The sequence below is a fragment of the Lolium rigidum genome, chromosome 5, assembly GCF_022539505.1.
Source record: "Lolium rigidum isolate FL_2022 chromosome 5, APGP_CSIRO_Lrig_0.1, whole genome shotgun sequence".
NCBI classification, from domain to species: Eukaryota; Viridiplantae; Streptophyta; class Magnoliopsida; order Poales; family Poaceae; genus Lolium; species Lolium rigidum.
Genome location: NC_061512.1, coordinates 142,260,530 through 142,275,926, shown reverse-complemented (window position 1 = coordinate 142,275,926; position 15,397 = coordinate 142,260,530). Strand labels below are relative to the sequence as shown.

Below are 15,397 nucleotides of genomic sequence, written 5' to 3'. Positions count from 1 at the left end.
GGAGAGCTTCTTCTTCGGTGCATCTTCACATATCCATGAACACAATATGAATGACAAGCTTCAAGCATATGATCTCTTCGAGTTGGCTTATCCTGAACTTGCACTTCATTTCTTCTTATTGCAACCTTGAAGCCAACTTATGGTTCAAGCATTGCCTATGGACAACTTCTACAAATATAAATTAATGCAAACATTAGTCCATATGGATTGTCATTAGTTACCAAAACCACACATGGAGACTCAATGCTCTTTCAGAGTATGTTTAGCTCAATTGAAGAGAGTTTTGTGCCTGACATTGATGATGAAGTATCAAGTAGACCTACTCATCTATCATTGGTTAACATGATGGCGATAAAGAAGGACACTGTTCTCAAATGAAGGACTTGAAGACCCGGACATGAGGACCGAGATCGAGGAGAGGCGGGTGGAAACGAGGAATTTCTCAGGAGGTTGGAGAACGAGCAAAAGATCATGATCATATACCCAAATGGTCTAGATGATAATGGCTGGGCATATTTTGAGCTTTGCGATGATCAGATATTGACAGCAAGATGGTCCGTGGGTAGCCATGGGGAGACAAGGGTGTCATGAGAGGCAATGGTGATGATGCCAACGAACAGTGGCGGTGCCAAGAGTTCAACTCTACGTTGTCATTTTAAATATGTGATGTCAAACATATGTGATGATTTGGTCCTAACATGGCTTTATCAGTGCCAAATGCCAATGAAGGCGGTGGTGTCATTTGGGAGCTTTATGCATTGATTATGTTTATATTCTCTTCACTTTTGTTTTGTATTTTGGGCGTAGATATGCGAGAACAGCTACTATATGCCATCTTCTTCCATATAGTTAGAAATCCATGAACGATGTCTTTTGGGTGTAGATATGCGAGAACATCTACTATATTTTGGTAGTGCTCCTCTAATATATATAACAAACTTGTACTATAAGAACAAGTACTATATTTTGGAAATGCGTCTCTAATATATAACAACCTTGTAATGTAATATTTGCTCCGTTAGAATTTACATAAACTCTCTCTATCCTAAGGGTATTTCAAATCTTTTCACCACGAACAATCGGCAGCCAACAGCTCTGCCACAGCTCACAGCCCACGACTGCTTATTTGAAACTTGAAAGTCACAACTCAACACCCTCTTACGCTTCGTGGATCTGAATGCCATAAGTTGCGCAGCTGTACGTGCCACTGGCTGAGGTGGAGCTACAAGGAGCGTGGAACTAATTGATAGAATACAGGAGAAAAAAAGACATGAAGGACTCCGTGGCCCAATGGATAAGGCGCTGGTCTACGAAACCAGAGATTCTGGGTTCGATCCCCAGCGGAGTCGTTCTTCATTTTTGTGATCTCCCGCCATTATTCTTTTGCCGCGCGAGCAGCCGAAATTCCCCACCAAAACCAAAATCCCCCACTCGCTCTCTTTCTCTGCCATTTTCGCCGGCGGAAGAGAAGAAGAAAGGAGATGGCGGCGGATGAGGCCGACGGGGACCGCTTCATCGAGATGGTCTTCGCGGGGGCTCTCTACCGCGGCGGCGCCCAATGGGAGCGCAAGTACTGGAGCTGCTCCAGGGTTTGCACTTCCTCTCCCTCCCTCTCTCTCTCTAGGGTTTGCATCCTGTTCCAAATTGACCATCGCCTTTCACCTTTGCTCGTTGATTACCGCGTGGTAGCGGTGCGTCCGTATCGCGACGTCAATATTGGGGTGCCGAGTAGGTGCTAGCAGCATCGCATCTTCTTGAGTTGTACCGACCGAATTTTACTGATAATTCCGAACTAGTATGTGTGTTCTCAGCGTCGAATTCAGTGCTTGTTAGTCGAGTTTACATGTGAAATTCATGGTCGGTGGTGTACTTTTGAATCATCCTATTTCTTTCTACTCACTAGTGCTTGCACTTTCCCTTGTTTGCTCATCCAAGGGTAAAGACAGGTACCCGTACCCTGTGGGCTACCATGCCGTCCGCCATTTCTCCGGGACATCGTATGCCATGGAAATCAAAGAAGGGCCCAGAGGGCCTTTATTCCAGGTCCACACAAAACACAATCTCCTGTATTACTAACTACCAGTTGCTGCTATCTGGAAGGTGTCCCACTGTATAAACTGATGGGCCCAACCTGCAGGTCACATCCACCAAAGGAGATTCCGCAACAGGACAGACCCCTGATATAGCTTGGAAGAACTTGCACAAGAAGGCGGGGGCTAAAGTCAGGGACTGGCAGAGGGAGGGGAGCTTCCCACAGAAGATTGATGGTGTTGAGGCATGCTCTATATGCATATCCATTTACTTAGTTACCTGATACCACGCATTGCAGTGAAAATGCTCTTTCCTAGTCCACTTTATTAGCATGCTCATGGCTAAGGTGTTGTCTTGCTCCATGTATAGTTTCTGTAAAATCATAAAGGCATGTTTAACAAGTAAGATGACTACCATCATTCACATCAGAAGCTACTTCTATGAATATGAGTGGAACCTTTTTTTCTTGATTCACAAAATTAGAGTTATTTCAGTTCTTTGGTATATGAACAGTTTTTTCAGTTAATGGAACACTAGAGGAAAACTAAGAGAACAATGTAGAATTGTATATATAGACAAACTCATTGGTGCTAGAATTGAGTACCACAGCCCTGGCACGTCCGCAAATTGCACCACTCGAATCCAGATAGTTGTTCCATTGCTATCTTGGCTTTTCAGTAACATTTTCGACAGACCATACTTGCATGCCTTCAGCACTGTTTACCATTAGACAGATTATAAATGTTTAGTTTTTCTATTGTCTTATGCAGCTTTTTGGGTTTAAAAATGCATCTGTTCAGAGACTGCTCCGTCAGCTTCTAGTAGATTCGACTGGATTTGGAATAGACATGTCTTCTCAAAACATTTCTGGTGCCGCTTCACAGTCAACTGATAAAGCTGCAACTGATGTTTCTGACGAATATGAAGAGCAGCATGCTTGTCTGGCCAAGACAGATGGAACTGCTAAGAGATTTATGAACCCAGTCCAGGAGGAAGCTATTGCTAAGAAATCCCACTACCAGGATATGTTGACTTCAGTTGATAATTGCAATGTTGAGTTGGATAAATCTGCTCATCAAAGTTCAAAAAAGGTATGTTGACACTGGATATTTTTTCACCTGAAGCATGCTTTCATTACCTTTGACACAATATTTTTTTGTTTCAACTGCAAAAATAAACTACATCACAGCTTACCATGGATGAAAATACACTGTATTGTGCAATAGAGATTGCCATTTGTTGCACGGGATGCGATCCACCGTCAGATATTTGGTAAACATCCCAGAGGAATATATTTTGAAAGTTACATCACTTGTACCAGCTGGATGAACTGAGAGAGAAAAACAGTCCACTACTGCCATATAGTTTCTTTCAATCTTCTGCCATCTGAAAAAACTTCATTTCATGAGTATAATTTAAACAGTAGCTCTAGTCTACTTTGAGGTAATTCTTTGTAGCTTCATGAATCAGGACCGCGCTCAAGGAAACCATATGCTTTTTCATTTGATTTCCTTAAGGAGTCACAGAGCTTTGTGCATTGAATATCTATCTGGCATATCCCTTTTTGTTCAAAAAATTAAGGGTATATTTTTGGATCATAGCTGTTATACTTATGTCCTTAGATTTAAATTGCTTACACATATTTCTTTGGTAATCCTATGGTTATGCGCAAATATGTCTTAATTACAATTAAGAAATTAATCTTTACCCCAGCAGGATGTTAAGAACCTAATGTGTATTATCACGCTCTTAAACTGCTAGTCATGTTTTAGCTGGTAGTCAGATATGAGATGCCTACTTACGTATTTTTTAGAAACTCTGAATTGTGACACAAGATTATAGTTGAAAGGCATGTGCTTGATGACGATGTTTTTTTCAATGTTCAAGGGAGGTCTTGGAAGTAATGCACAGTTGTTGGATTCTTCTATTTCAAGATGTTTGCCTCCATTGCTGGAAGAAATACCCTTTGATTCAAAATGCACTCTGGTTAATGATAGTTTGGAAGATTATGCCCCAAATTCATCTCAAGAAGATGGGTTATCTTCTAGTTCTTATTTAGACTCTGAAAAGTCTGGTCTGGATTTAGCAGAGAAGGAAGTAGCCAGGTCTATGATGGCATTTTTGCTTCCCCAAGCTATACCCCTTCTGACGAAAACTTACAAAAGAAGGAAGATTAAGCAAAAAAAGAAAGAAGTACCTGAAGTTATAGCGAGAAGTGCTTCAGCTCCAAATCCCTCTGCTGATGGGGGCGAAGGTAACTATTGATCATCCTGTGGAAATTATACGTTCCATTCTACGCAAAAAGAAATATACACTTTGTAGAGATTGATTCATCATAATCAAGAAATGTTCCTCTCTTTTTTGGGAAAGTGAAATTTTCTTTGGCCAAGCAGCTTGCAGAAATGATACTTAAGAGCTTCACAACCTTTGAACAATAATTTTGTCCTAATGTGTAAGAATGATATGGTCCTTCTGAACAGTCTCTTGCCTTCAACAGGCGCTACTCTGCCTACAAGTATTGGTGAAGGGAATACCAATGGCTCTCAAACACATGTCAGTGGGAAGCATCTGTGTGAAACGGTCAAAGACAGCAGTGCTAGTGGTGAACAAATTGCTAAACTAGTTGACACAAAAGCTGTTGTCGCAGATAGTTTTGAGGATGATGGACAGATTGGGGGTGACAACACATCCAAACCTATGGCTGCTCACCATCATGAGTCTGATGATGCATGCTCAAGGGAACCTAATGATGACTCAAAGTTGCTACGGAGCAAAGATATACCTGATGTGGTATATGATCATGCTGAATTTTCTAAGTGTCAGGTTGAGGTACACAACAGCAAAGATATACCTGATGTGGTATATGATCATGAGAAAGGTCAGTATATTTTGTCTGATTCGCTCCTTGCTTGCCTAGAGGAAGAGTTTGGCATGGATGATGGTTCCCACCCTACACAGTGCAATCATGGTAATGGCGATGTTAAACCAACACAAGCCCAGCAGCAGTTGAAGGACTCAAAAGAAGCTATCAGCAATAGCTCATCAATATCCACTGATGGATCAGGTCACAAGAACATGGGCAATGGACACAATGTTTTTGGCCACCATGCTGGTCCCGCACTTTCTGACATTAATCATGTAAATGGCTTACTATCCAAACACTCAGAAACACCAACAAAAGGGTCAGATCATTTAGAGCTTATGGGCTGCTACCTGCACCCAATGCCTGTCTTGTCTATCATGTTAAACACCAAAAACAATAGCAGCTTACATGTTTATGTACTTTGTGGTTTTTCTGAGAGCTGTGAGAGATTCCTCTATGTGTACAACATCACTCCTAAGGATCACCATGAAGAACCACCTTATTTTACTGGCTACACTTCCCTTCTACTCCCCTCATTGGAGCAGGTTTCTACAGGGAATGTAAGAGCTTTCTATGCATAGAAACTTCTGTCAGTTAAATCTCATTATATTCCTTTGTTTGATTCTTGTTTTTTTTGGTTCAGTCTACATTTGGACGATCCGGGATACAGTTTACACCTGATGGCCAGTTTCTGGTCCTTCTTAGCAGTATAAGAACACCTTGTTGTAGGTTGTAATCTTATCCCTGAGTGCCATGCAGGACATGTTTGATGTACCCCTTGTATTTGTGCTAATCACATAAGTTATTGACAGGATTCAAAACATTGATTGTTCATGCTCCATATGCAAATTGAATCAGTGCGACGACAATTCTCTGAAGATTGTATCTGTTAACTTTGGCTACATTTCACTGTTGACCAAATTGGTGCCTCATGGGGCAGTGTCTTGCTTTTTGATATGTGAACCAAATTATGTTGTAGCAGCTGAAGACAGCAGAAATTTGCATATATGGATGATGGCCACTGGATGGAGGTACGATTAATATATTATAAGCATGAAATGTTTCCTTCTCCAAGAATTTACTGTCAGCATGGTATGACACATTTCCAGTGTTACACTTTTACTCACATTGCCATGTTACTGGTTATATTGTTGGAACTTGGAAGAGTAATTATTCCTGTACTTATGATACTTTCAGTATTGTTGCAATGCATTAGTTGCGACTAAGTTCATGTTGATATTGCCTTTTGCTAGACATTCCTATGAGGGATATCCTGGTTAGACTTATGATGTACTAGACTTGAAGATTTCCTGTATTAACTCATGGATGGACACCAGTTAATCTCAGTATTCTGTGTGTTATTTGCAGTGCAATCTCTGAGGAATATGTCATTTCTAGTTTGGGTAATGTGGGCCCTTCGATACTGGAGCTCAGAAAAATGCCAAAAAGCAGCTCTCTCGTTATTGGTCATGATGGCGCAGGCGGCTTTTGTTTGTGGTAAGTTAGGATCCTTCCCTCTTGACATCATTATCTTTATTTTGTTGCTTTGTGGTTTGGATACTGCTGTGCGGCCATTCTTGCACGAGTCTTCATCAGTATCTTCTCCGCGAGACACTCAAAAACAAGTTTCCAAGTGAGGGCCCAATTCAAGGTTAGCAGCAGTGACTCTAAATACAATCTGACGTCTTACCTTAATTAAACAAATCATCAGATGAGTATCCTACTGTATAAATGCACTGAAGAACGTGATGTAGGGCGTCTTATTAGGAGTCCTCACATATTCAAGAGTCAAGTTTACACTAAAGCTCTTTGAGTTTCCGAAATCCAAAAGACAAATGGTATATTGGAGAATTCAGTTACTGTAGAACTAGCAACAAGCTATAGAAGTAGATTAGGACACAATTAAACTAGGAGCAGCCAAGCAGGGAGTAGGTCAGAATTACGAAAGACTTTTCCCTGATAAGGTGAATCAAAACTAATATGTGCTTCAAAGTTCAAAGTATTCACTCAGTGCAGAGGCTCATCAAAATGTGAAAAATTATGTTTTGAAAAATAATGCTCCAGAAAGGATGCCATAAAACCTTTTGGTTAATTTGGGGAATTTCATGAATCATTCTCTCTATTCTCATTGTTGGTGTACATACCCCATATACATGGGCCATGAGCCTATGTATGTTAAAGTTGATTAAGAATCCAGTTCTATTGCATAAGCATACTGTTGGGTTCTTCTGTCAACTCTACTTTCTGTGTTAAGAAAAGAACTTGAAAATGGATGCTCATTATCAATGTAGTCGTTGTATCATAACATTTCTATCTGACTTTTGATTTGCTCTAATCATGGTTGTTTTGCTGGTCTACTAATTAAGTGTTCTCAGTAAACATCTGATTTGAAGTCAATAATTTTCTTAGGGACATCTCCAAGCGAACACTTTTGTCAACTTTTGCAGCTCCTGGGAATATTGTGTTCCAGATTCTCCCTTTAGGCCTCTGTAGTTTACAGGAGGATGTCGTTCATGCTTCAATCGATGACATAGAGAGAAGGTTACAGGAGATCACAGTGAGTGACATGCCTGGAAAAGATGACAAGGAGTCCATTCTGATGTTATCAGGAAACGATATAGCTGTTTGGATTATGGTGTCTTCTGCTTCAGTTGCTGAGTATCAACACGACCTTCGAGCAAAAGAACACAATGCTCGATGGAGGCTAGCTCTGCTGGCAAACAAGAAAGTTTCTATGGGAAATATATTTGATCCAAGGTATCCTCACTTCTCCATGTTCAGTTATAGAATGTTACGTTTTGATTGTTGCACTCAATCTTGTCAAGGTTTGAATAACTACCATCTTATGTTTGATGGGTTCCCTTCATTTGCAGTCCCTGGGGTATCCAAGCATGGGTATTGATCCATATCCAGGGTTGCTTGTGTGCGCTCTTTGCGAAAATCACATAAAAATGCATTAAACAAATACTGGCAAAATTCATAGATGCAATCTGGACATAATAATCATACAATTTCAGCATCCTCACGTCCTCGCCCAGGGTGACCTTTTATAACAACTTCACGCAAGCTATATTTCAGAGCAAAGTTCCATAGGCGATCTTTCTTTTTTCAAAAATTTGAATTTTACTTTCAAGATTTAATGTTTGGGTCTTGTTTAAGAAGTAATGATACATCTACTGTTGCATGCATTAGTTAGGGGCATTCATATAAGGGATAAGATCTCGTTAGTCAGGAAATTTAGGATCAGATCCTAAGGGACCAAATTATCCATTAGCAATTTAGCATACATTAGGGATGACATGTTGACATCTATGAGCAGCCACTTAAGCAATAAAGAGGTTATTTTGTATTCATTTGTTTCTCTTTCTCTCTCTGGATCAGTGGAGCCTAGTGTCATCTATCTTATAATAAATGTGCATACATCAAATCTATTTCACCATAAACAGGGATCCAATGGGGCATGGGTGACATTTGGGCCATAATTGGACTTGTGACAAAAGTCAGACAGGACTGGCTGTAGCTATTTTTGCTGGTTTTTTAATCCCTGCCCTGGATCCATGCTGCATCCCCAATTTACAGAGGAATGACTGGCCATGTGATCCACTTGGTAGACTCGAATGCCATATCAAGCTTTCATCGTCTGCTCCAGAGGTCATGAAAATTTAATGCAACTCCCCTAGTTTCACCCAAACACAAGGGTCTCCTGCATGCCTCTCTATATTTTAGTGAACAACACAATTTGTTGGCTACTTCTAATATTTAGCTAATATGGATGACACCATTGAGTTGAAAATGGAACTCGACGCTATTGCTTAAAAAGGGGACAGCAGATGATCCTTATAACTAGGCCTGGGCATTCAGTTTAAACCTGATTCGAGTTTTTCAGTTTTTCAGTAATTCAGGTAATAAGAAATGAGCATCGAAATAATATCGATTTTCTAATTAAGCGTCAGTTCGGTTAATCAAATTTTTGGTTCGGTGTTCGGTTTTTAACCGATCTGACCGAAGATGACAGACCAACAGGGAAACATTGTACGTAACAACAATTTACTCTTGTCCATATGGTGCCATGCAGCCAGCTAGACACTCGCCACGTCAGAAGCCATCTCAAATACAAGCAGTAGTAAGAAGTAACCACACACGTGTGATCCTGGAATACCAGAACCTTACGTGAATGCGTGCTCTAGACGAATACACAGCTAGCTGAATCAACATGAATGCTTTAGCTAAAATAAAAAAGGCGAACATGGTGTACTTGCGTGTGTGCGAATGAGTTTCCTAATGGGATTTTACCTTTGGGACTGGCAAGCTAACGCACAACATTGGACACCTCGCCAGAAGGTTTCTGCGCTCTCTAGCCTATATTTCGGTTGTTTTGGGTTTTCGGTTAACCAAGTGTCAAAACCGAATTTACATATCTTAATTCGGTTTATAACATCTAGGCACCGAAATTAGTCTCGGTTAATTTGGTTTTTGAGAATTCAGTTTCGGTTCCGGTCAATTTGGATTTGGTGTTTGGTTTCAGTTTTCTATGCCCACCCGGCCACCCCTACTTATACTGACATATAGAGTTTCATACAATGAGGAAACTAGTTGATGGAGTTTATTGAGTTATCTGCAAGCTTAAAGCCCCTCATCAAGAAAGAAAGGGTTGGATAGCAAAAAAGATGAATATTTTGATGTCATTTATCTTTGATATCAGTTTTCAATGGCATACAATGCATTACCTGATACCTGTACTGAGTCTACAAAGAGTTGCTAGCCTAGATTTTGTACAGGTGAAGGCAGGCCAACATGAGTACTGTTACCTAGGTGCATACCATGAACTATCCTCAGTGTCTCAGCGATTCACATTTTGCTTTTCAGAGCTACTTCTGTAGATGTCACTGGTAACTATGGATTTGCTGGAACATATGAAGGTCTCTTGTATATGTGGGAATTGTCTTCTGGGAGAAAACTTACCAGCACACAGTGCTTCGACAGTAAGTGACTGTATCTTCTTAAATATGCGCTATAGTAGTTTTTTCCAAGAAAATTTGTATGGGAAGCCCTGACAACATGAATTGGAAAACAAATTCATGCCAACTTGAACCCAGGTAGAGGTATTGTACGTCCACTCCCACAACCAAGTGAGCTAGGCTCATCTCTTATCTGTGGCAGTAGTTAACTAGTTTGACATCTATAAAAGGTTAACCACTTGGGATGCAAGAGCATAAAACATTAATCTGTTTGTACCAGACAAGTGAGATAATGGGGTTTGCACTCTTTATCTTGACTGAATAACTATTCTGTACTTACTACTTAAATATGTCTCACTACTGTATTTTCTGACTCCACATTTAAATTAAGCTTATAATAGCACCGTCAAATAGTTCACTGTGCAAGGAGCTTAATTAGTACATTAACTGTCCTTATGCTTATTTCTCAACTGGTGCTATTTTGGTGTGATGCTGTTTTACTCAGTTGAATGATTTGTCTGTTTTATGTTACAACGCTGCCTGTTCCTCCGTGAATAACATCTTCATCTTTCCAACTCTTGCAATCAGCAGGTGTCCGAGTTTCCTGTGTTGCTGTTGATGCCAAATCAAGTGTAGTGGCAGTAGCAGCTGACAATGGTTGCCAGCTATCACTTTACACCCGCACCAGGGTGTAATGCAGTTGTGGTCAATCTACCTGACGTCTGTAATTGTATAGCGCCTGCAATTTTCAGTTCTCCGCACTTAGCTAACAATGTGTACATAGGCTCAAGTTCCATAGAAATTTTGCTCTTTAACCATTCCCAAGGCCTACCTTTCATTTTCCATGCCCTTCTTCGAGAAGTCAATATCTCTGATGAAAAGAGCATTACTGGAAGAAGTTATTATTGAAAGAGGGAATATAGAGAAAACGATTGCCCACAATCGTGGCTTACCTGCTATCTCATATATATTGGCAAATGTACAAGATGTACATGGAAAGAATCAATGCTAATCCTCTATCATAATGGCCTGATTATATGCAATATCTTTTTTTTTATTGAACTTGATATGCAATATCTCGAGCACTACATATGGAAGAGCATAACAAAATATGCTAACTGAATATATGATTCGGTTTGCCTAACATCCCCGCCGGTCGCAACGGGAGATTCTCGGACGCTTAGACTTGATCGAAAGTCCAAGAATAATGGTGATGCTGATGCTGGACTGGATTCGTGGACATGTAGACAACACTGACATTGTTGCAGAAGATTGTAGTCCTGGGCAGGGGTCGGTGGAGCTCCTGGAGAAGTTGGCGGAGCCAACTAGCTTCAGCAACGGCTTTGGCGACAACTCGATACTCCGCTTCGGCGCTGGAACGGGAGATGGTATGCTGACGCTTGGATGACCACGAGATGAGGTTATCGCCAAGGAACACGCAATAGCCGAAGGTCGAGCGACGAGTGTCTGGACAACCCTCCCAGTCGACATCCATATAGGCGACGAGGCGATCCGTGGACGAAAGAGTGAGCTGCAGTCCATGGTGAAGCGTGCCTTTGACGCACCGAAGGACTCGTTTGACCAACAACAAGTGCTGATCACGGGTTCGTGCATGTGGAAGCATATCTGCTGCATGGCATAAGCGATGTCTGGGCGCGTGAACGTCAAATACCGGAGGGCAATACTTCGGTACTCCGAAGGATCAACGACAGGAGGGCTGGCCTCAACATCGAGCTTGGGCGATGTGTCCACGGGAGTCGACGCAGAGTGGCAGGAGCTCATGCCAGCACGCTCGAGTATCTCGAGCGTACTGAGTCTGAGAGAGGAACATCTCCTGAGAGTCACGTCGAACGGCAAGGCCGGGGAAGTGATGAAGCTCGCCTAAGTCAGTCATGGCGAACTCGGCGCTAAGGGAGGTGATGACTCGCTCGAGTAGGGTTGATGTAGAAGCCGTGAGGATGATGTCGTCGACGTAGAGGAGCAAGTAATCCGTGTCGAGTGTACCATGAAGGATGAAGAGCGAGGTGTCAGACTTCGAGCAAGTGAAGCCGAGAGTGGTGGTGAAGGTCGCAAAGTGATGATACCACACACGAGGGGCTTGCTTCAAACCGTAGATGGCGGTGGTTGAGGCGACACACATGGTCAGGACGATCGGAGTCGACGAAGCCAGTGGGTTGGTGGCAAAAGACCACCTCACCGAGGCACCCATGGAGGAAGGCCTTCTTGACATCAAGCTGGCCAATCTTCCAGTTGGAGGAGAGAGCGACGGAGAGGATAACCCAGATGGTAGGTGGTTTAACCACCAGGCTAAAGGTCTCGTCGAAGTCGATGTCGTGCTCCTCGGAGAAACCACGCAGTACCCAGTGTGCTTTGTAGCGATTGAGGCTTCCGTCCGGTTTGAACTTGTGGCGGAAGACCCACTTGCTGGAGATGACGTTGGCGTTGGCGGGAGGACGCACAAGATCCCACATGTCGTTGGCTGTTGGCGGGAGGACACACAAGATCCCACGTGTCGTTGGCGAGCAAGACGCCGTACTCAGCGGTCATAGCCGCCACCTAGTCAAAGTTTTTGAGAGCACCATGAATAGACTTAGGGACTAGTGATGGAGCGACGACCGGAGCAACATGGAGGTTGAGGCGCGGGCGTGGACCGATGACCTTGCCAGCCTGACGAAGGGTGATCATCTGGCGGGTAGGTGGCGGGGACGGCGGCCAAGGAGGTGTCGTAGGCGAGCTCGGTGAGGGAGGCATGGAGCTAGAGGCCGCGTCATCGATGTCTTCGTTCAAGGACGCAGAAGCGGCGAAAAACGCAGGCTCGTGGTCCGACGTCTGCTGGGCCGTAGAAGCGGTCGAGCGGCCCGAGGTGGCCGACGCGTGGGCTGGCGAGGAGCAGGCCGAGGAGGCCGGCGTCCGAGGCGTCGAGGCAGCAGGCGCATGGGAGGCTGGGGGCGCACCAGCAGGCCGATGCGGCCTAGTGTGCATGGGTGGCACGGGGAACGAGTCGGGTAAGTTGACCATGCCGTCGTGCGTAGGTGACGAATACTGCTGCAGGTTAGACATGGAAAAATTTCGGGCAAAAGGAAAACGATATTCGTCAAAGATCACATGGTGAGAAATAATGATGCGACGAGACTCAAGATCTATGCAGCGGTAACCACGATGATTAGAGGGGTAACCAAGGAACACACAGGCTGCCGAGCGGAGCGATGGTTTATGAGGCATGGTGGAGGAGAGGTTGGGGTAGCACAACCATCCGAAGGTACGAAGAAGAGTGTAATATGGTGATTTAGAAAAAATGTTGAAATAGGGACATGGTGAGGTGGATGCTTTGGTAGGTAATCTATTTAGGAGATACCTGGCTGCATGAAGAGCTTCAACACAAAATTTACGGGACATGCTTGCTTGAATGGAAAGTGTGCGGACTATGTTGTTAACAATGCGAATTATGCGTTCGGCTTTACCAGTGGGGAAGTGTATGTACACGAGAAGCGCAAAAGAACCTCATGTGTGGTGGAGAGGTCCTAAGGGCGTAGTTGTCGAATTCATGTCCGTTATCGCACTAGATGGCTTGAAGGGGGAGAGAGAACTGTGTAGCAACATAAACGCGAAAGTTAGATAAAATAGAGAAAACTTCAGATTTTTTTACGGAGGGAATACGTCCACAAGTAATGAGTGAAATCATGTAAAATGACAAGAAAGTACACTACAAGAAAAGTTCTGATAGACAACGTCTCAAAATCGTCCGCTAAGGGGTATTTTTCGTCGCCTATGGGCCTAACCCGACGATATGGGTTCTGTTGTGGAAACTGCGTCAGGCAAAGTCCTACGACGATTTTTTCGGTCCGTCGCGCTTGGGCGCCCTTCCGCCACGGAAAATCGGACCGTTGCCCAAGTGTTTCCGGGAGCCCGTTGACTGCCGACGTCATGCAAGCCGACACGTGGCGGACGCCGTTAACCGGCGGCTAACGGCGTTAACCGGCTGAAATCCCGTGGTAGATGGTAGGCCCACACGAGGCCCGCCACGTCTTAAGCGGGCCGGCCCATTAAGTTTGCGGGCCGGGCCAGCTGACTTAGTTTGACCAGGTCAACTATATAGCTGGGCTGGTCCATTAGTTACGTGGGCCGGGCCTAACCTCTAAGGTTGATCGGTCAAAACTTTAATGGGCCGGCCCACTACGCATGTGGGCCGGCCGAATGCACTCGTTTGACCGGTCAACGGGCAAAGGGCCGGCCCACAAGACATGTGGGACCCACTTTCCTGTTATCTGGCCGGCCCATTTACAAAGTGGGGTCCACATTAAAGCAACTGGGCCGGCCCAAGAAGTTAGTGGGCCGGCCCAATTAGCATGTGGGTCCCACTTTCCTGCTATCGGGCCGGCCCATTTAGTACGTGGGGCCCACATTAGATCAAATGGATCGGCCCAACAAGCCAGTGGGCCGGGCCAAAAGCACCGGTGGGTCCCAATCTCCTGTTAAAGGGCCAGCCCATTTAGTATGTGGGGTCCACCATATAGCAAGTGGGCCGGCCCAACAAGATGGTGGGCCGGGCCATAAACACAGGTGGGTCCCACTTTCCTGCTAAAGGGCCGGCCCATTTAGTATGTGGGGTCCACCATAGAGCAAGTGGGCCGGCCCAACACGCTAGTGGGCCGGGACAAAAACACTGGTAGGTCCCACTTTCGTCTTAAAGGGCCGGCCCATTTAGTATGTGGGGTCCACTATATAGCAAGTGGGCCGGGCCAAAAAATACTGGTGGGTCCCACTTTCGTCTTAAAGGGCCGGCCCATTTAGTACGTGGGGTCCACCACAAAAGCAATTGGGCTGGCCCAACTAGGTAGTGGGCCGGCCCAGTAGTTGGTGGGGTCCACCTTAAAGCAAGTGGGCCGGCCCAATTAGAGTGTGGGGTCCACAGTAAATCAAATGGGCTGGCCCAATAAGTAAGTGGGCCAGCCTGTTTAGTTGCTGTTTATATGCCGGCGTAAAAGGCGCTTTAGGATTTTGCGGGCCGGCACGTATGTGATTTCGCTTAATTGGACCGTTTAAGGGATGGGAATTCGTGATTTAGATATTGAGAATATTTACGCATCATTGATTTCTGTCGGATAGCCTCACTTACCACAAGCACCAAAGAAAAAATGCGCGAAAGAACTATAAAAACTAACTAAATATTACATCGACTTGCAAGGCTTTGAAAAAATATTACATAACCCAGAGAAATTGAATGGTAATTAAACCTAGCAATACAATGAAGCGATCCGGCAATCTTTTAAGTTGTCCATGCAGCACCTATATCTGAAACAAAGACATTACAAGTTAAGACAGCAACAATGGAAACGCAAAGTGTCGTCGTGGTGAACGAGCAGATGCCATAGGATGGCTTAAGTTGGGGCCGAATGGACGTATGAGGATTCGGGGGAGGGTTTGCGATTAGATGGGAAGAACTTCCTGGATGCTTTCCTCAAGAACACAACCAAAGGCCGGTACACAAGAAGAGAGACAAGAGGAAGAACTCTTTACTAGATCGCTAGCTTCATTGATCTCAACA

General features: G+C 44.0%; 1 protein-coding gene and 1 non-coding gene across 2 annotated transcripts; both read left to right on the top strand.

Moving 5' to 3' along the window:
• Window positions 1-1,276: 1,276 nt before the first annotated feature.
• TRNAR-ACG lies at window positions 1,277-1,349 on the top strand. The gene has a single exon. It is a non-coding gene; the product is annotated as a tRNA-Arg (tRNA).
• Window positions 1,350-1,357: 8 nt separating this feature from the next.
• On the top strand, window positions 1,358-10,742 carry LOC124656491. The gene is made up of 12 exons (XM_047195224.1): window positions 1,358-1,589; window positions 1,936-2,043; window positions 2,138-2,275; window positions 2,802-3,122; window positions 3,919-4,285; window positions 4,529-5,454; window positions 5,538-5,623; window positions 5,707-5,925; window positions 6,263-6,391; window positions 7,304-7,651; window positions 9,761-9,876; window positions 10,444-10,742. The coding sequence occupies exons 1-12, from the start codon at window positions 1,482-1,484 to the stop codon at window positions 10,545-10,547; spliced, it is 2,970 nt and encodes a 989-aa protein (XP_047051180.1). The 5' UTR covers window positions 1,358-1,481; the 3' UTR covers window positions 10,548-10,742.
• The last annotated feature ends 4,655 nt before the right edge of the window (window positions 10,743-15,397 follow it).

Bases quoted from the DNA above. Each gene is read 5' to 3' on its own strand.
- LOC124656491 (XM_047195224.1), top strand. From the start codon at position 1,482: ATGGCGGCGGATGAGGCCGACGGGGACCGCTTCATCGAGATGGTCTTC. The intron at 3,123-3,918 runs GTATGTTGACAC...TCAATGTTCAAG, and splicing joins CTCATCAAAGTTCAAAAAAG to GGAGGTCTTGGAAGTAATGC. The intron at 5,624-5,706 runs GTTGTAATCTTA...AGTTATTGACAG, and splicing joins ATAAGAACACCTTGTTGTAG to GATTCAAAACATTGATTGTT.